The sequence below is a fragment of the Girardinichthys multiradiatus genome, chromosome 20 (assembly GCF_021462225.1).
Source record: "Girardinichthys multiradiatus isolate DD_20200921_A chromosome 20, DD_fGirMul_XY1, whole genome shotgun sequence".
In the NCBI taxonomy this organism is placed as follows: Eukaryota; Metazoa; Chordata; class Actinopteri; order Cyprinodontiformes; family Goodeidae; genus Girardinichthys; species Girardinichthys multiradiatus.
Genome location: NC_061812.1, coordinates 24,489,207 through 24,509,685, shown reverse-complemented (window position 1 = coordinate 24,509,685; position 20,479 = coordinate 24,489,207). Strand labels below are relative to the sequence as shown.

Sequence of the window (20,479 nt, the reverse complement as noted above, 5' to 3'; positions counted from 1 at the left end):
AAGTTTTTAAGTTGCAATCCTCCAAGGTTTACTTAAATGATAACCAAGTCATCCAAGCTCTTTCTCAGTTCACATGCAACTGTTTAAATCAGCACATAGTTTTTAAATACATCCAGCCCAGTAGGGGGCAGTGTTCACGTGGTTACCAAATAAACGTTCATCCGTTTGTGTACGCATGCGCAAAAGTTCACGTGCGGAAACGACTTACTCTGACGACAACAAATCTAGGATTATTGCAAAGTATCAAATAATGTAGTTTATTTTCAGTGAAGTCGAAGTGGGTTGGTGCTGGAGCCATGAGGAGTCCGGCTGTGCGCATGTTCCGCAGCTTAGAGGGGCTGTTCTGTGTCTACAAACCCGCAGGAGTGCACTGGAAGCTGGTGAGGGACACCATCGAGACTAATCTTCTGAAAGGTGAGACGTGTTGTGATTTGTCTCCAAAACGATGTGTGTCTTCGCGCAGTCACCTTGGATAATAACACGTTGTGAATGTGTCCTCCTCAGGTGTGAACGCCACATCTGCTCAGCCTCTTCCTCATGAAGTTCGCTTCTTATCAAACCCCAACAATAAGCCTGAAGCAGCCGGAGGACTCGCACTGCGTGCTGCCGCTGTCCCGGTCCTGTCCAAGCACCCTCTGGGCATGTCTTAATGCTATTTAAAAGAATGCTGTCAGTTCGAACTCTGCACTGAAAGAAATGAAACGTGTTGTCCGTTGATTTGCAATATTTATGCTAATAACATATTTGGTCAGTAAGATGATCTCTAACTGCCCTTGACGGCTACTATCCAGCAACTTATAGATGCATCCCTGCTCCAACCCGCCTGACCCAGGCAGTCAGCTCTGCAGAGACCTGGTAACACCTTTCATTTGATTCAGGTGTATTTGACAGAGAAGGCGTCTAAAAATTGCAGGATAGTAGCTCTCCAGGGTTGAAGTAGGGCACCCCTGGTGACACCATATGTATGGTTTTAGTGGCTGAGAAGCTAAAGCTGAGTTTCAGGCAAACTTACTTGTTTGCCTGAAACAAATAGTTCAGCTCCTGTAAAATTACATATATTTTCCAATGTTTTAGTGACTGGACCTGAATTTCAGCATATTAAGGTCGGAGTGGGTCACCTCCTGGATGCTTCATCTTCTGGTGTTCTCGGTAAAGCTTTACTCAAACAAAACTGTATCTGTTGAAGAATATCTCTTCAGAATATTAACTCAGCTCTTTTCTTTTAGTGCTTGCAGTGGGGAATGGGAACAGGACCCTGAATGATCTCTACAGGACACGGACCACAAGGGTAAGTTCTCACTTCTGTTGGTTTTACATCCAACATGAAATAATGTACTTAAGAAGTTTCTTAGATGATGTTTAATCTTTGGTTTTGATGAAGGAGTACACGCTTGAATGTGAATTTGGGACGGCAACACATGATTTTTCTCAGATGGGTCGAGTTGTGGAAAGGTCCACTTATGGTAAGAACCAAGTATTTTCCTTAATATCTTGAGTTTTACTCATAAGGTAATCTTATATTTTGGTACAGAATTCAGATTTTCTTTAACTGTAAGTCAAGGTTTTTGCACATTAACTGTTAATGCTGTATATCTGGTTGTATTTGTCTATAAAACGTGATTTTGTTCATGATCAGATCACATTACACTGGACAAGATGGAGAGAGTGATATCCATGCTGGAGGGAGCCAATCAGAAAGCCCTGAGAATGTATGCAACCAGTTTAAATTTTACAACACGTATTAATCTGTGTGTCATCAATTGTGGCACAGTAAGGAACAAAATCATTATACAGATGTGGGCAGATGTGACTCCTTCTTTTTCCCCCCAACAGGTCTTCCAGTGTAGACATGAGCTCACAGGAAGCGTATGAGTTGGCGGTTAAAGGTTTACTGGGTCCAGACGGGAAATCGGTTCCTATTTTGACAGGCTTACGATGCATTCACTTCCAGCCACCAAACTTCACCTTGGGTAAACTCGGCTAAGCATGACCAATATTTATTCGGAGATTTATTTATTTTTTCTTTGTGTTGCGTGATACTTCGTGTGTGTTCTGCCTTTCCAGAGGTGCGGTGCCTAAATGAAACTCAAAAATATTTGCGCAAAGTCGTGCACGAGATGGGACTTGAGCTGCGCAGCACGGCGGTGTGTAAGGGAGTGAGGCGAACCAGAGACGGGCCCTTCACCCTGCAGGATGCTCTGACCCGCCACCACTGGACCGCCGCTGATGTTATGCAGGCTATTCAGCAATACCGCTCAAAAAAGAGAAGCAAGAAAGGCTCAAGGACACTAGCTGATAAAGCAGTGTTACAGACATCTGAGGAAACACTCACAGTCTCTCAGGAAAACGAAGCTGATAAGGAAACAGCGATAGCTGAAGTGCAATGCAGCTAATGTAGGTGAACTGCTGAGGGGTTAAAGAAAGAAAACAAATACTGACATTTCACAGCTCAGCTAAGTTGATAAATAATTTTTATTACCAGAGGTGCTGGTAACAATGTCAAACAAGTGTTAAAAAGGCAAATGCTTCTCAAATATATCGGGTTATATCCAGTTGTGACTCTACAGTTGCAGTCTGAAGTTTACTCCTCACGAGCATAAATGTTATTAGCGCTTTGGTTTAATTTAATCATCAGCAAGTCTCTTCCCTTCTGTTAGGATGATCAGGAAAACCAGGATCGCAGCTTAAATACTAATCAGAATAATTTATGCTTTCCAAGAATTTGCTGTAGAAAACGTCCCCGTTTCAACTCTTGGGAACAAAAGGGATCATGTGACAAGTTTAAACATAACAGGATAGGCTTGTGAAAGTATTGCTAGGAGCAATAAAACCCTCCAAACAACTCCACTGAGTTATTTTTTTTTCCCTGTTGTATTTAGGTGCATCGGTTCTGAGTAAGCACTGTCAAAACAAATCCTCTTTGTGCTGCCAATGAGAAACTACTAGCTGTAGTCAAGCCCAGTCACCAAGAAGTTCTCAGGTCCTAGTTAAAGGACATCAGAGCATTTAGGAGTACTTGTTAAGCTTTAAGTAAATGTATGAATTCGACCTTGTTTGGATTAGAAAAAATCCACAAAAATGACCAATTTATGAATCTATAACTTGTTTCTAGAAACCTCTGAAGTTTGTTTTATGAAGATTCTGGTGTGGATAAAGAACAGTTCCAGTTAACTAAGACTGATGAGTTTTATGTGAACTCTTAACCAGAACTGTGTAAATCCATTACATGTTTCGGCTCATTCTGTAATTTAATTTCAGTAAATTTTAATCTAAGAGTGCATTCATGTTTTTGATTGTGGTGGAAGTTATGGTATAGATAGATATTGATTTTATACCTATTGTTGCTTATAGATTATAAATATTGCACTAGCTTTATTATGGAAAATACACCCCCTGGAGGCAAGAGGTCAAAGCTACTTTTGTTAATTTGTGATGTTCCTATGTCAGCCATCTTAAAGTCTGCAATAATAGTTATAGTTACTAGTTTTATATTGCTTATATGCTCAAGTATCTGTCTGATTCCTTCTGAAATGGCTGCCAGCCAGCTTTCTCTCTTTGTATCTCAAATGGATCTTGTTTTTTCCAGTGTCTTTCAACATTCCCTGGAGAAAATTTGGTCACTTGGAATAAATAGGGGCACTACACCAATTGCAAAACTTGGATGTCTACCAGTTATGAAAATGTATAGACAATATAGTGAAAAAACAGGTATTTTCTGACTTTCACCTAAAAGTTGCACCCATTTATCAATCTATCCACTTACCTGGGTCTTATCTTTCCCACCATCCACCCATTTGTCATTCAAACCATCCTGCTATTTATTTGTCCATCTGTCTGTGGTTTTTGCAGATTCCATATTTAGTCTAACCACTGTAAAAATATAAGGCATAACTCATACTCAAGACTGCGATCTCTGAAAATTTATGTCTGGAAAATTGTTTTGCAACCTTAAATGAATAAAGGAGATTTAGCAGACGTCTGAATACAACAAAACTTTCTCACCGATCACTACTGATAAATGATGTCTTTTGCTTTATTTTGCTCCAAACTGACTGAAATTTCCAGGCTGCCTAATGCGTTTAGCAGAAAACTAAAACTGAGACAAGAATGAACTTTCACTGGCGAGTAAATGTACTAAAGTTAGTGCCAGTCTTTAAAACCAGATCTACTTCAATTATTTGTGACCTCTGTGGATGCTGGAGGAGTTCATCTATGCATTTATGTTCCCAGCTGAACATCCTGCGGGAAGTTATGAGGTTATTGCCATGGTGGCGCCATTGTTGTTGTGCTCCTCATGTCGTTCAATGACTTGTTTTCCCTCTGGGAACACATCTTTCCTTGTCAGTCTGGAAGAGAACAATTCACTTGAGGACACAAATTAAGTCTGCAAGGCAGACAAATTGTTGAACTGGGAGTTTATTGAGAATAGAACATGAGATTAGAACAATTTCATTGTGTGATTGATTGTGCCTCTGGGTTTCTCTGTTCTCATCGGTGCGGGGTTTATTGGAAATGCACATCAGTGTAATAAAAAATGACATTTGCACTGAAATATCTTTTTACAACCACTGCTTTTAATCATAAGAGGAATGAATTGAATTATATGAGCGACCTGGCAGCTGGGACCACTGCAGGGAGGATGAGTGCCAAATTATAATTTAAAACTCAATCCAGAGCACAGTCCATGGAAACGGGTACAAGAAAAAGTGTTTCTTTTCCACATCTTACCATCTTTTATAAAACCTTTATGTACACAATAAAACTTGGAACTGAAGACGTCCACTTAGTGCAAAAGGAAACTTCCCAAGAGAAAATATTGGAGTACCTCTATATAAATAGGGAAGAAAAATTCTTAAACCTAAATTCAAAGAAAATGTATGTTCCAGAAGACAAACTGAACACAGAGATGATTAAGGCACAATTAAATCTGATATCCCTTTTTGTCACCATTGCTGATCTATAAAGAATATATAAAAATCAACAATCAACGTTTCAAAGCCCATCACTTACTGTTTTGGTTGTGTTTCCCAAATTCCCTTTCTAGATTAAACAAGTAATTATAATAAAGAGAAATTGAAGTTATAGTAACTTTACATACAAGTCCACTCAGGAAATTATCTTCACTATTTGCAGGATGTCACGTGTTGCTTTGTGAAACAGACGCATCTGTTCAGCAACATTTTGATGTCTTTCTCTGTGCTGGCTCTCTGTGTAACACTGTGACTTCCTCTCTTAGCAGGTCAGCTCTATGACTCAGCATCCTGCCAACAACAAGGCAAAAACACAGCCAGTAAATGTCACAGCACTCGTCACTGGATTTCTGCAGCGTGTTGCATACGTTTTTACGCCCTTTTAGATTGTTCACCATGCGTGTGCTGCTTAAAGTGACAAAAAGTAGGACTCCTTGTGAAGTGGAAGGATAAAGATACATGGTTTTCCAAAATGATTTCCAAATAAAACTTTAAAGAGTGGCGGGCATTTGTATTCAGCCGGAGAGCATTTGTGAAAATTCATTTTCATGTTTTGCCAGAACTTTTCAACTAGACTTTTTTACTAGACCTTTCCAACATAAATACCCTGTGCAGGTTTTTTTATATGATAGACCATCACTAGGCAGCAGTTAAGTAGAAGAAAAAAGGCTGCATTGTTTTCCTTATCTTAAACAATTTAACAAGTGTGGCATAACATGACTGGATGCAATCTGCTGGGTTTCCTTAGACAGAAAAACATTTTATCCAATTTGAATAAATAACTGAATCTGACTGCACTGTTCAATGGTTAGGATTAATTGGAATGTATGTACCTGACTTGTGAAGTGCCTTGAGATGACATGTGTTGTGAATTGGCGCTATATAAATAAAACTGAATTGAAAATTGAATTGAATTGAACATATGAATCTGCTTTGAGCTAAACCAGCTCCTTGTAGTTCCTGCTATATGTTTAGGATTGTTGTCCTGCTGGAAGGTGAACCTCCACCCACGGCTCATGCCTTGCTGCTTCTAACAGGTTTTTTCTCCAAGAATTGCCCTTACATCCTATAGCTTTGTATCAACAGTGGCTTTCTTTTTGCTACTCTTCGATAAAGGTCAGATTTGTGATTACCCTGATGTGTCAGCTGTGTTCCTTGGTCTTTATGATGCCGTTCATTCTCTAATGTTCTCTAACAAACCTCCGAGTGCTTCACAGAACAGCTGGATTATTCTAAAATACAATTACACGCTAGTGGGTTCTGTTTATTAATCACATGTATTAAGGAAGTGGCTGAATTGTATCATTTGCCTTTCACAGCACAATAATGTCATACATTTGGTTGGTCTGTCACATAAAATCCTCAGAAATACACTCTACTGCCTAAAGTATTGGGTCACAACCCAAATCAATTAATTTCGGCGTTAAAATCACTGCAAAGTTCATGTTCATGTAAAAGTTGACAAATACTAAATGCGAAATCATGTTAAAAAGTTCAAGCATATGAATACTTTTATAAAAAACTATGTTAAAAAAACAAAACAATTAGAATTGAGTATTACCTGGCCACAGTTTCCAAAGCCTCAATCACATTTTCACCCGTGGCAGCACTGCACTCCATGAAATTAAAGTTATATTCCTGTTGAGAGAAGAAGAAAAACTGCTGTCACTCCATTACACAACTAGTTATTGGATTGAATGCAACATGGCCAGAAATAGTTGCTGGGAAGGTGTTTTGCACCAAACAATACCTTAGCAAGGATGTCCCCCTGTTCTGTTTTAACTTGTCTCTTTGCTTGATCACTTTTGTTTCCAAGTAGTAAAACAGTTACGTCTTGTACAGCAGCTTCCTGCAACACATGGAGTATTTTGTTTAGTATTTAAGCTGCAGTTTAAATGTTTTTGGAGATCAGTTTAACTCAAGGGACGGGCCAAATACTTAAAGTGCCTTTAACATCGAATTTTCATGATAAATCCAATTACATTTATGGAAAGGAAACATTGAGGAAGTGTTTTAAAAAGTTAATTCATGCCACTCAAATGAACAGTTGTTGAGATATATGGTCATACATTTCACTAAAAAGGCATTTCCAGACTACACTGTTGCGATTTTGTTATGCTGTTCTATGACGTAGAAGGGGAACCCCGGCACGTAAACTGACTGCTGCTACATTGGCCATCCTGAAGAATCTGATATTTCTTCAGATATATTTCAGTTACTATCACAGAGAGACACAGCAGAGTCAGGAGAAGAAAGTCAGCTTTCATCAGATGGCAGAGCACAAGTGCTGCGTGCGGACAGCCATCTAATTTGACCAGAGTCTATTTCTGTAGGATGCCGGTAGCACTGCCGGAGTCAATCTGCATGAATCATACTGGACCACCAGGAGCAGAACCAGCACAACATCCGGATTTCAAGATAATTCACTAGACAGACTAGATCTCGCTATATTAATAAATACACACATATATTTATATATACACAGGTATATATTAGCTGTTGTTAACAATAGATCAATAGCTTAGTAACTGGGTTAACTAAGGTATTATAAACCAAGCAATTAAACATTAAATCCACCAAATTAAGCAACAAATATATCTTTGCTGCACTCAGTGAACTCACATATTGTAGAACAAAACACATGAAAATATATGGATGCATAAACTTAAAAATAAAGCAGTTTAGCTGGTTTAACCCCCACATAATGAGTTGATTTGGACTTGCTACTGCATTTATTACTGGCTTTTATTGCGTGATCTGCAAATGATTTTTGGAGCTCCTCCAGGTTTCGCAGCGGACCGGACTGGAACAGATACAGTGCAGGGTTACAGTAAATATACGGCACTGACTGAAACAACCGAAGACTAAGCGAGCCGCACGGAGCAGTAGCAGGAAACACAAGGGATGATTCAAGAACTGGTGTCATTTTTTTTAACTTTATGTTACAATCTTTAGAGAAACATTTATTTAAATATATCATATGCCTGTCTAATTTATCTTAATTCAATAATAATAATAATTTTGCATTATTATTATTAATAATAAAAGGAATAATTTTGGATTTTTTATTTTATTAACAATAACTGCCGATATTTAAATGTACTTTTGTCACAAGGAAGTGTTCTTACCTAGTGAGCCTTGTTCTGTTTAGCAACAGCAGCAACAACCTTTTCTTTGCCAATCTTTTCACATCAGATAGACTCTGCTTCAACATTCTCCTTCGTCTGTCAGATATCCTGACCTCTGACATAATTTCTCTGGTGAAGTCAGAGGTTTCTTGTTCGAAGCAGTTTGCCGAGAAGTCCTTGTCATAGTATTGCTGCCACCACCAGCAATGTACCTTTTCACCATATTAACGCTGTTTTTAATGCAACGAGGCTTCTACCTGAACAGTTTATCATTGACGCTCACACAATGAATGACTGGAGACTTATCCCTAGACGTCGTTTCTGGGTGACTTTGGACTTGCAAAAATTTTATATCAAACTAGAAAATTTTGGAAGAAATTTAGACGGGGCCTGCCTCTTGGTGCGTGCTTCTCGGACCGGAGCTTGCTATTTTTATAAAAATTAATTGTCTATGCTATTATCAGCTTAAAATATTACTAGTGACTCTGGAAGACTGAGGCTTTTATTTTGAAATTTTCAGTAAGCCTTATTTTAAAAGGCCAACACTGGGTGAGCTCCAATATTAGTGTGAAGCCCAGTTCTGAAATGATCTATTGTTCAAAATGCAAAGGCTTTTATTTGGAAGAGCATGTTTTGTCTTATTTTGAAAGTCCAGCATGGTTGTCCCTTCAGGTATGGGTTAATTCCATTAGTTATATAGATCCTGCTTGCTATTTAAAAATCATTATGAATGCTATTATAAGCTTAAAAAATCATTAGTAAGTATGGAAGGTTGAAGCTTTTATTTTGAAAGTTTCAGAAGGCCTTATTTCAAAGGTCCCCCATAGTCCTATTTCCAACACTGGGTGAACTCCAACAGTAATGTGAAGCCCAGTCCTGCAATGATCTATTGTTTAAAATGTAAAGGCTTTTATTTTGCAGAGCATGTTTTGTCTTACTTTGAAAATCCACCATGTTTGTTCTTTCAAGTCTGGGTTATTTCTATTAGTTATATAGAACCTGCTTGCTATTCTAAAATCAATGTGTATGTTATTATCAGCTTTCAAAAATCATTAGTAAGCATGGAAGGTTGATGAAAGAAATTGCTCTTTAGGGTCAATCACTGTTGTGTGGATGTTGGAACAGCAGTACATGCTGTTTAAGTAGCCCACACAAAATGGCCGCCATGTAGTTGCCTCCTATGAAGATGGTCAAAGGGTTAGGGGTCGGGTCAGGTTTAAGGCATAGAAATTAATAAAAATCAATGAAAGTCAATGCAAAGTCCTCAGAAAGATAGTAATCCATGCGTGTGTGTCTGTGTGTGTGTGTGTGTGTGTGTGTGTGAGACACAGAGAGGCAGAAAGAAAGACAGAATCACATCCAGACATATACAGTAGGAGATACACAGAGCTATAAATAGAACAGTGAGGAATGAATCAGCCAATCAGCAAAGAGCGTCAGTGTAACGTGACACCTGCTGTTTCTCACTCACGCAGCACCTCTCTCTGTGTCTCCCCTGGTCTAGGCTTTATAACATGGAGGCGAATGCTCCCGAACAACTGACCATAACTCGGAATCCGTAGGGGCGATCGATGTCATTCTTGGACCGTTTTTATCAGAACGGACAGGGGAACGAGAATATTAACACATTTTTGTTGAAAATATAATAATAAAGACACAACACTGGGTGAAAAGAGAGGGAAAATGGAGAAAACGACAAAAATGCTTGAACATGCTCCCGCACAAAGTCTAATATCTGGGAAACCGTACAAGGTATTTGAACATTTTTTGAACTGTTGGTGACAGCCATCCCTCGTTCCCAATCATGGAGATGTTCATAGCTCTATGTCATTCACAGTATAAAATAGGAGGATGGAAAGAAATGGTGTCACTCATGGATTACTGGTCAAACTGTCATTGAAAATACATGGGAGAAGGCCTACAGAAAACTACTGACTCTTGGCGATCGAGGGGGTTTTGACAAAAAACTGTGAGATCTAGAACAATTTTGAAGTTATTGTGTGAAAGCAGAGGCCCGGGCCTACAAACTGACCAAAAATGGTGACTTTAGAGCGAAATTTGTGGCCGTGAGTGCCCGTTAAAAATCATTTTTCCTTAAAAAATTCCCTCTTTCAATGCATTCAATGCCTCCTATGCATTGCTATGGCAGGCCCCAATTATTTTGTGTCACAATTGTCTTTTATAACGTCTTTAATTATATCATGTCAATAACTGCCCAATTCCTTCAATATTAGTTTTCTTTCAATATCCGCATTTGTAGGTAAAGTGGGTCACAGGCACTTTAAGACATTTGGCTTTAATTAAGTCTAAACCCTAGGTAAACCTTTGTCTGTTGCTACAGGTATATTTCAGTTATTAACAAATAAATCTACCCATAACAACATCCACTACTTTTAATGTGAGTATATACAGGGGTTGGACAATGAAACTGAAACACCTGGTTTTAGACAACAATAATTTATTAGTATGGTGTAGGGCCTCCTTTTGCGGCCAATACAGCATCAATTCGTCTTGGGAATGACATATACAAGTCCTGCACAGTGGTCAGAGGGATTTTAAGCCATTCTTCTTGCAGGATAGTGGCCAGGTCACTACGTGATACTGGTGGAGGAAAACGTTTCCTGACTCGCTCCTCCAAAACACCCCAAAGTGGCTCAATAATATTTAGATCTGGTGACTGTGCAGGCCATGGGAGATGTTCAACTTCACTTTCATGTTCATCAAACCAATCTTTCACCAGTATTGCTGTGTGTATTGGTGCATTGTCATCCTGATACACGGCACCACCTTCAGGATACAATGTTTGAACCATTGGATGCACATGGTCCTCAAGAATGGTCCGGTAGTCCTTGGAAGTGACGCACGCGCCCATCTAGCACTAGTATTAGGCCAAGGGAATGCCATGATATGGCAGCCCAAACCATCACTGGTCCACCCCCATGCTTCACTCCGGTCATGCAACAGTCTGGGTGGTACGCTTCTTTGGGGCTTCTCCACATCGTAACTCTCTCGGATGTGGGGAAGACAGTAAAGGTGAACTCATCAGAGAACAATACATGTTTCACATTGTCCACAGCCCAAGATTTGCGCTCCTTGCACCATTGAAACCGACGTTTGGCATTGGCATGAGTGACCAAAGGTTTGGCTATAGCAGCCCGGCCGTGTATATTGACCCTGTGGAGCTCCAGACGGACAGTTTTGGTGGAAACAGGAGAGTTTAGGTGCACATTTAATTCTGCCGTGATTTGGGCAGCCGTGGTTTTATGTTTTTTGGATACAATCCGGGTTAGCACCCGAACATCCCTTTCAGACAGCTTCCTCTTGCGTCCACAGTTAATCCTGTTGGATGTGGTTCGTCCTTCTTGGTGGTATGCTGACATTACCCTGGATACCGTGGCTCTTGATACATCACAAAGACTTGCTGTCTTGGTCACAGATGCGCCAGCAAGACGTGCACCAACAATTTGTCCTCTTTTGAACTCTGGTATGTCACCCATAATGTTGTGTGCATTTCAATATTTTGAGCAAAACTGTGCTCTTACCCTGCTAATTGAACCTTCACACTCTGCTCTTACTGGTGCAATGTGCAATCAATGAAGACTGGCTACCAGGCTGGTCCAATTTAGCCATGAAACCTCCCACACTAAAATGACAGGTGTTTCAGTTTCATTGTCCAACCCCTGTATATGCTTTATGGAACAGACAACTTTGTATTCACCAAGAAGAACAGTATTTATTTTGATTTAAGACAGTGTTTTGCTTAGGAAAGAACATATTTTACCCTAACATTGAAAGTCTTTTTCATTTAGTTCTCCCACAAGCCACCAAAGAAAACAACATTGAAGTCATGCTGACCACTGCATGACAACACACATAGACTTGCAATATAAATAACTGTTAAACAGGAAATAACAGTGGCAGAGGGTGGCAGCCAAATCCTACCTGAATTGAGTCTGCCCAGTAGCTGACGGCTGAAAAACTCTGGGAAGAAGTGATGTCGTACATCAGGAGAAAAGCCTGGGCCTTGTGAAATACTTGTCTGGTAATGCTGTGAAACCTTTAGAGACAGTTAGAAATATCATCAGAAACATTTTTCTTAAATTTGACAGTGAGACAACAATTCTGCACAAGTAGAGTAGAAAATTATAAATGTGAATCCAGAACTGCTTCTACCAAATGCATATTGATCAGGTTGTTTGAAGTCAAGTCATTCTAGCAACGTATGACAAAATAGATGTATAACTCTGAGGCATTAGAAGGAAAGATCTGTTAGACAAGTTCGGAAACAATTTTGACGTGAAGAAGGAAATTTCAACGTTTTGACACTTGCTGTGACCATATCTGTATTTAAAGGAGGTTATTTGTTTAAATGTTGGAACACAATGTGCTGCTTTCAAACTGGAACAATAAGAAAACCTGTACTCGACCACCAGAGAGGTAGAAACTAGGTTTACCCAGAAAAACCACAGCCACTACCTAAAACAATGAAGCAGTCAACATAACAATCAGGACATAATAAACAACAGAATATCACTCTGTACCTTCTATGTTGATGTTTTGTCTTACCCTATAATTTCCCTGCATACCCATGACTAGGCATTCTGTCTGTTCATTGTAAACATAAATTCTCCTCTATGTGGATGATGGATTTCTTTTGTTGTAACACTTTAAAGCTCCCTACCTCTAAGGCTGAGCCCATCCACTCTACAGAGAAAACTAATTTCAGTTGTTTGTAACCAGGATAATGCTCTTTTGGTCATTGTCCACATTCCATGATCATAGGTGAGGGTTGAAACCTAGACAGAGTGGTGAACGTTCAGAATACCCTTTCAGCTTAAGTTTTTCTCAAAATCAAAGGAGAACCTACCTTACAACAGACAAAGCACTAATCTGTCAATCCCTTATGTGTTTCATCCAACCATCACCCATGAACAAGACAAGATACTTCAACTCTTTTGCTTTGGCAAGAGACTGATCCAACCTGGATGGGGCAGTCACTTTTTTCTGGTTGAGAACCACGGCCCCAGAGATCCATGGCCCTTTCCCACTTGGCTGCAAACACCCTAGGTCAAACTCAAGGTCATCGGCTGAAGACGCAAACATAACCACACCATTTGTTACTGAGAGGCGGCCCTCAGGCTTCCAACCAGACACCGTTCTCTCCATGACTACACCTTGAAATCCTATCCATGAACACTAAAACAGAACTGGTGACAAGTGGTAACCCTAGCAGAGTCCAACTTACGAAGGAAACAAACCCGAATTTTGTGAATGTGGACACAGCTCTTGCTTTGATTATACAGGAACTGGACGACCTTTCATAGCATCCTTAGGAGCCCTTACTCCCGCTTTATCAAAAAAAGTCTAGGGGGACATATTCACAGGTCTTCTCCAGATCCGCAAAAAACATATAAACTAAATGACTATTTCACTGTCAAAAAGATGAACAAATATTACAATTTTCTTGGCTATAAAATTGCTTTCTGCTTAAATTTCACCTGAAATATTAATGAAAGCAGACATGTTTTGTCCAATTCTTTTTGGTATCAGATAACCCTATTTTCATTGAACCTCTCCTGTAATGTTTCTACTTTAAACAATAATTAATGTGAAACTTACCGTTCTTGTCCAGCTGTATCCCATAAGTGTAGAACCATAGGTTTTCCATCTACTACCACAGTCCACTTGCAGGAATCAAGACCTGCAAAATATTTGCGGGTGATTTAATTTTCTATATTGAGACACATATTTTTGGGCGTAATCTGAAGTATCAGGATCTTACCAACAGAGGCAGGCAACTCTAAAGAAAACTTCCCACTCTGAGCTCTTTTCATGAAGGAAGTCTTTCCAACGCAGCTCTCTCCAATCATCACCACATTGTAACAGTTTGATGTATCTGTGTCACTAGTAGTACCTGATAAAATGACAAGGAGAGCTCACTTTGGTCTTAATGTATATTGTCTACATCTTGTTTTTCTTTCAGGTCTACAACTAGTCTATAACCCTTCATTATGTAAAAGAATTGTGGATATGTTTACCAAATGAAAAGTGACTCCCACTTTCTTGATCCAAGCGGATAGCACCATGGAGAAGCTTCTCTTGTGTATTCTCCCTATGAAACAAATATTTTTCAATCCAGGTTTGACTTAAACAGGCCATGATAATTTCATCTCATTGACAATTCTGCAATGTTTTATGTTGTCACCATGAAGTTTTAAGATACTCGACAATTTACAGAAATCCGAATGTTTTTAATAAAACAACTAGATGTTACAGAAGACTGACAATATTGTTGATACCCAGAAGTAAAATACCATCAAGAGGGTACACCAATACCATTATCTTTATTTTATTGAATGAGAACCTAGATGTAAACCCTTCATTGATATCCTTATTTTGGAACAAGTTGGTTTTATACCTTCCAACCTAATTTGTTTTATTGGTTTATTTGATGAGCCCTGTGATTGACTGGAGACCTATTCAGGGTGCACCCAGCCGGTTTGCTGCTTCAGATAGTCATCCTGATACACGGCACCGCCTTCAGGATACAATGTTTGAACCATTGGATGCACATGGTCCTCAAGAATATTTCGGTAGTCCTTGGCAGTGACGCGCCCATCTAGCACAAGTATTGGGCCAAGGGAATGCCATGATATGGCAGCCCAAACCATCACTGATCCACCCCCATGCTTCACTCTGGGCATGCAACAGTCTGGGTGGTACGCTTGTTTGGGGCTTCTCCACACCGTAACTCTCCCAGATGTGAGGAAACAGTAAAGGTGGACTCATCAGAGAACAATACATGTTTTACATTGTCCACAGCCCAAGATTTGCGCTCCTTGCACCATTGAAACCGACATTTGGAATTGGCAAGAGTGACCAAAGGTTTGGCTATAGCAGCCCGGCCGTGTATATTGACCCTGTGGAGCTCCCGACGGACAGTTCTGGTGGAAACAGGAGAGTTGAGGTGCACATTTAATTCTGCTGTGATTTGGGCAAAGGTGTAGTCTGGTTTTATGTTTTTTGGATACAATCCGGGTTAGCACCCGAACATCCCTTTCAGACAGCGTCTCTTGCGTCCAGAGTTAATCCTGTTGGATGTGGTTCGTCCTTCTTGGTGGTATGCTGACATTACCCTGGATACCGTGGCTCTTGATACATCACAAAGACTTGCTGTCTTCGTCACAGATGCGCCAGCAAGACGTGCACCAACAATTTGTCCTCTTTTGAACTCTAGTATGTCACCCATAATGTTGTGTGCATTTCAATATTTTGAGCAAAACCGTCCTCTTACCCTGCTAATTGAACCTTCACACTCTGCTCTTACTGGTGCAATGTGCAATCAATGAAGACTGGCTACCAGGCTGGTCCAATTTAGCCATGAAACCTCCCACACTAAAATGACAGGTGTTTCAGTTTCATTGTCCAACACTATATATATACACACATATATATACAGTACAGTACGGACCAAACGTTTGGACACACCTTCTCATTCAAAGAGTTTTCTTTATTTTCATGACTATGAATATTGTAGCTGCACACTGAAGGCGTCAAAACTATGAATTAACACGTGGAATTATATACTGAACAAAAAAGTGTGAAACAACTGAAAATATAACAAGTGCTAAACATCTTTGGGAACTCCTTCAAGACTGTTGGAAAACCATTTCCGGTGACTACCTCTTGAAGCTCATTAACAGAATGCCAAGAGTGTGCGTAGCAGTAATCAAAGCAAAAGGTGGCTACTTTGAAGAACCTAGAATATAAGACATATTTTCAGTTGTTTCACACTTTTTTGTTCAGTATATAATTCCACATGTGTTAATTCATAGTTTTGACGCCTTCAGTGTGAAGCTACAATATTCATAGTCATGAAAATAAAGAAAACTCTTTGAATGAGGTGTGTCCAAACGTTTGGTCTGTACTGTATATATAGCCAAACCTGCCTTGACTTGACTAAGTGACATCCTATTCTTATTCCACAGGGTTTCCAATGGGTTCAATATGACATTCATGCACCCTTTTGTAACTATAACTACTCAACTCTTCTAGGATGGCTGTCCACAAGGTTTAGGAGCATGTTCCTGGGAAGCACATTTGTGAGGTCATACACTAATGTTGGTCTAGCTCTCAGTCTCCACTCTAATTCATCCCAAAGGTGTTGTGTTGAGGTCAGGACTCTGTGTAGGCCAGTCAAGCTCATCAACACCAAACTCTCTCATCCACGTCTTTATGGACCTTGCTTTGCGTACTGGTCCACAGTCATGTTGGAAGAGAAAGGCCATCTCCAAACTGTTCCCACAAAGTTGGAAGCATGGAATTGTCCAAATTTCCTTGTTATGTTGAAGCATTCAGAGTTCCTTTCACTGGATCTATGGGGCTAAGCCCCCCTCCCTGAACTTTACACTTGGTACAATACAGTCAGTCAAGTGCCAGTCTCCTGGCAACAACCATACCCAGACTCATCCATCAGATTGCCAGATAGAGAAGCGCTATTTGTCACTTCAGAGAACCTGCCTCCACAGCTCTATGGTCCAGTGGTGGCGTGCTTTACACCACTGCATCCAACACTTTCCATTGCACTTGGTGATGTATGGCTTGGATGCAGCTGCTTGGCCATATAAACCCATTCCATGAAGCTCTCTACACACTGTTATTGAGCTAATCTGAAGACCACATGAAGTTTGAAGGTCTGTAGTGATTGACGCTGAAAAAAGTTGACGACCTCTGCTCAACATGCGCGTCAGAATCCACTGTCCCTGCTCTGTCACCTTACTTGGCCTACTTTCATGGCAATCGCTTCCACTTTTTTATAATACCACTGACAGTTGATGGTGGAATAGGAGGGAGGAATTTTCAGGACTGGACTTGTTGCTTAGGTGGCATCCTATTGCAGTACCATGCTGGAATTCACTGATCTACTGAGATTGACCCATTCTTTCATAAAAGCTTGTAGAAACCGTCTGCATGCCTAGGTGGTTGATTTTTTATACACATGTGGACATGGAAGTGATATAGGACAGTCTCACTGTGATAAATTTTGAAAATTGATCTAAATCTAAAACATGTTTGTTTAGTCTGATTTAAAATCAGGAGGTGAAAAAAAAGTTATCAGTCTTTTAAAACTAAACAATTTAGATGTTGCCATTAATTATTTCTTAATTTATCTGTTTTACACACCTTTAACAAGGTTGCTAATACATGTGAAGGGTGCTGTATTATTAACGTGCGTTTACAGAAGAGCTTTTCTATCATATTTAAGCAAGCTTCATACAGATATTGTTATGTGAGTTAAACGTTCAAACTTGATGTGCCAAAATATCTTTAGCCTTTCTTTCGTGTAGTTTCAGTTTCATATCATGTGTTGGATGCTACTGAGTTTTTTCTTACGGTTGGCAGATTAACCTGGTTTTCTGAGCTGAGCTGTCAGAAAAGTGATAAACGATTGCACTCAAAGAGCAAATGGTACAGAAAGTGGAGTCCTTGCTCAGACAGACTAAATTAGGATAAAAAAGTTTAAGACATACACTGCCTGGCCAAAGAAAAAGTCTCCACCAAAAAAAAAAGGTCACACACTCTAATATTTTGTTGGACCGCTTTTAGCTTTACAACGGCACTCATTTGCTGTGGCATTGTTTCGATAAGCTTCTGCAATGTCACAAGATTTATTTCCAACCAGTGTTGCATTAATTTTTCACCAAGATCTTGCATTAATGACGGTAGAGCCGCTGCACAAAGTCTTCCCCAGCACATCCCAAAGATTCTCAATGGGGTTAAGGTCTGGACTCTGGTGGCCAATCCATGTGTGAGAATGATGTCTCATGCTCCCTGAACCACTCTTTCACAATTCGAGCCCGATGAATCCTGGCATTGTCATCTTGGAACATGCCCGCGCCATCAGGTAAGAAAAAATCCATTGATAATAACCTGGTCATTCAGTATATTCAGGTAGTCAGCTGACCTCATTTTTTGAACACATACAGTTGCTGAACCCAGACCTGACCAACTGCAGCAACCCCAGATCATAGCACTGCCCCCACAGGCTTGTAAAGTAGGCACTAGGCATGATGGGTGCATCACTTCACTTGCCTCTCTTCCTACCCTGATGTGCCCATCACTCTGGAACAGGGTAAATCTGGACTCATCAGACCATATTACCTTCTTCCTTTGCTCCAGAGTCCAACCTTTATACTCCCTAGCAAATTGAAGCCCTTTTTTCCAGTTAGCCTCACTGATTAGTGGTTTTCTTAAGGCTATGCAGCTGTTCAGTCTCAATCCCTTGGGTTCCCTTTGCATTGTGTGTGTTGAAATGCTCTTACTTTCACTATTAAACATAGGCCAGAGTTCTACTGTTGTTTTTCTTCGATTTGATTTCACCAAACATTTAAGTGATCGTCGATCACATTTGTTCAGGATTTTTTTCCGGCCACATTTCTTCCTCGAAAACGATGGGTCCCCATTATCCTTCCAGTTTTTAATAATGTGTTAGACAGTTCTTAACCCAATTTTGGTGGTTTCTGCAATCTCCTTAGACGTTTTCTCTGCTTGATGCATGCCAATGATTTGACCCTTCTGAAACAGACTGACTTTTCCACGACCACGGGAGGTGTCTTTCGACATGGTTGTTTAAGAAATGAGAAGCAACTTATTGCACAATAATCGAGGATTTCACACAGGGTGGGACAGTGGACTGGGACAGGGAAAGGTTAAAAATCCTGGGGAGGACTCCTGCCAACTGGTCACTGCAGTCCCTCAGCACCAGTCCTTGGATACTGTCGAGTCCAGCAGCCCTTCTCCTTGGCAGCCTGCTGCATGCGCCTCACCTCATGCTACCTCACAGTGAGGGTGAAGCTGCTGTGAGCTGTAGGGTGTAGTGCAGCTGCCTGTGGTGACAGTATCTCAAAGTGGGCAAAGAAGAGGTTCAGCCCCTCTGCCAGCAAGGCGACGCCATCAGCAGCACTAAAGTTGGTCTTGTAGTTGGTGAGCTGATGGATCACCTGCCATACCTGCCAGCTGTTGTTGCTGCCTAGGTGGTCCTCGGTCCGACCTCCTATACTCCGACTTGGCCTTTCTGATGCTTCTCTTTAGATTTGCTATGGCTGTAGAGACCCTTATTGCCTGACCTGAATGCGTTTTTTCCTGGACCGTACTGGTCATCCAGGGCTTTTTGTTGGGGTAGACCCAGGTGCGTTTTTCCACAGTAACAGTGTAGATGCTGGTGTTGATGTAACACAAAACACTGTGTGTGAACATCTCCAGATCTGGCTCTTCAATAATCTTCCAGTTGGTTCTGTCAGAGCAGGCCTTCAGCTGTTATGAGACCTTAATGGGCCATGTTGTAGCCGTTTTTGTGATGTTAAAAGTAGTTTTACTGAGGGGGACATAAGCAGGAATTAAAAACAGGGACAGGTGCTCAGACAGGCCCAGGCGTGGAAGTGGATACTTGATCTGCTGATCGCTAAAGCTGCTATATAGAAGTCTGACAGCCAAGCTAGTATTAGCATCCTGTGTGATGTAAACGGCAGTTAGTAAAACTTTAGCCAACTCTCTTAGGAGATAGATGGGCCTGTATTTAACCAGGTCTCTGTGACCAACATAATGCAACTGTCTATTGTTTGTGGCTCCGTGTAGCATCATCCATCTTGTTGGCAAGGGATCTGGTGTTGGTGAGAAAAAGGCTGGGAAGTGGTGGTCTGTCTCCTTGGCCTAGCTGGCACACTGGCTGTACAGCCTCGCTTCTGCTTCCTCTCACGGTAAGCCATTGAGATCTGGACACCTAGCTTAACAAACTCAGCTCTAACATGCTGTTTTAAAACCAACTACTATTTGAAGGAGATTTTGCCGCCTGTTGAAGTTTATTACTCCGCATAATCAAACAAGAAGCAAGGTGCATATAAACAAACAAAAGCACCAACCGGAAAAGCCTAGAGCTGTTGCAGCAGAGCGTTTTTTGCAGGAAACCGGTGAATTTGCAATTGAATAATGATTCTTATTGTGTCATGGTTTGTGTTACAAAGCAGATTGATCAACAATGCATTGTAACAAGTAGGTAGACATGTGAGTCTAAGATAATTCTGTTTTTTTTTTCTCTGTTTAATTTCTGTCATAGACTTACCTTACAAGCTTTGGAAACTCTGCAGCCTCTGAAATATTGGTGCTAGAAGATGCTTTGTCCTCATTGTCATAAACCTGCAAAGATCAAAATGTGAAATAAATATACATTATTAAACTCATTCTAGATCAAGGGATCTTCTGCTTTTATATACATTTCCTTAACACAAAAATCTTTTCAGTTTATTTTACCAAGTGTTCTTAAAGGTTAATACAACCTGCTCTTATTTAAAGTCTGCATGTGTCAGGTTTCTGAGGAAGCCAGAT

At 40.4% G+C, this 20,479-nt stretch overlaps 2 protein-coding genes across 3 annotated transcripts in view; one reads left to right on the top strand and one right to left on the bottom strand.

The window, feature by feature from the left end:
• Positions 1-155: 155 nt before the first annotated feature.
• trub2 (TruB pseudouridine (psi) synthase family member 2) lies at positions 156-2,843 on the top strand. The gene is made up of 8 exons (XM_047346768.1): positions 156-414; positions 505-639; positions 1,075-1,149; positions 1,227-1,288; positions 1,382-1,463; positions 1,637-1,709; positions 1,834-1,970; positions 2,065-2,843. Exons 1-8 carry the CDS (start codon positions 297-299, stop codon positions 2,391-2,393), a joined length of 1,011 nt encoding a protein of 336 aa, XP_047202724.1. The 5' UTR covers positions 156-296; the 3' UTR covers positions 2,394-2,843.
• Positions 2,844-3,035: 192 nt separating this feature from the next.
• Positions 3,036-20,479, bottom strand: part of rab44 (RAB44, member RAS oncogene family) — a 28,766-nt gene continuing 11,322 nt past the window's right edge. For both annotated transcript variants that reach the window (XM_047346767.1, XM_047346766.1), the window contains 8 exons: positions 20,217-20,290; positions 14,137-14,210; positions 13,881-14,012; positions 13,718-13,799; positions 12,041-12,155; positions 6,721-6,819; positions 6,532-6,608; positions 3,036-5,261 (listed from right to left, as the gene is read on the bottom strand). In XM_047346767.1, the coding sequence (XP_047202723.1) occupies positions 5,171-5,261; positions 6,532-6,608; positions 6,721-6,819; positions 12,041-12,155; positions 13,718-13,799; positions 13,881-14,012; positions 14,137-14,210; positions 20,217-20,290 (744 nt within the window). In that variant the 3' untranslated portion in view covers positions 3,036-5,170. The remainder of the gene's footprint in view (positions 5,262-6,531; positions 6,609-6,720; positions 6,820-12,040; positions 12,156-13,717; positions 13,800-13,880; positions 14,013-14,136; positions 14,211-20,216; positions 20,291-20,479) is intronic.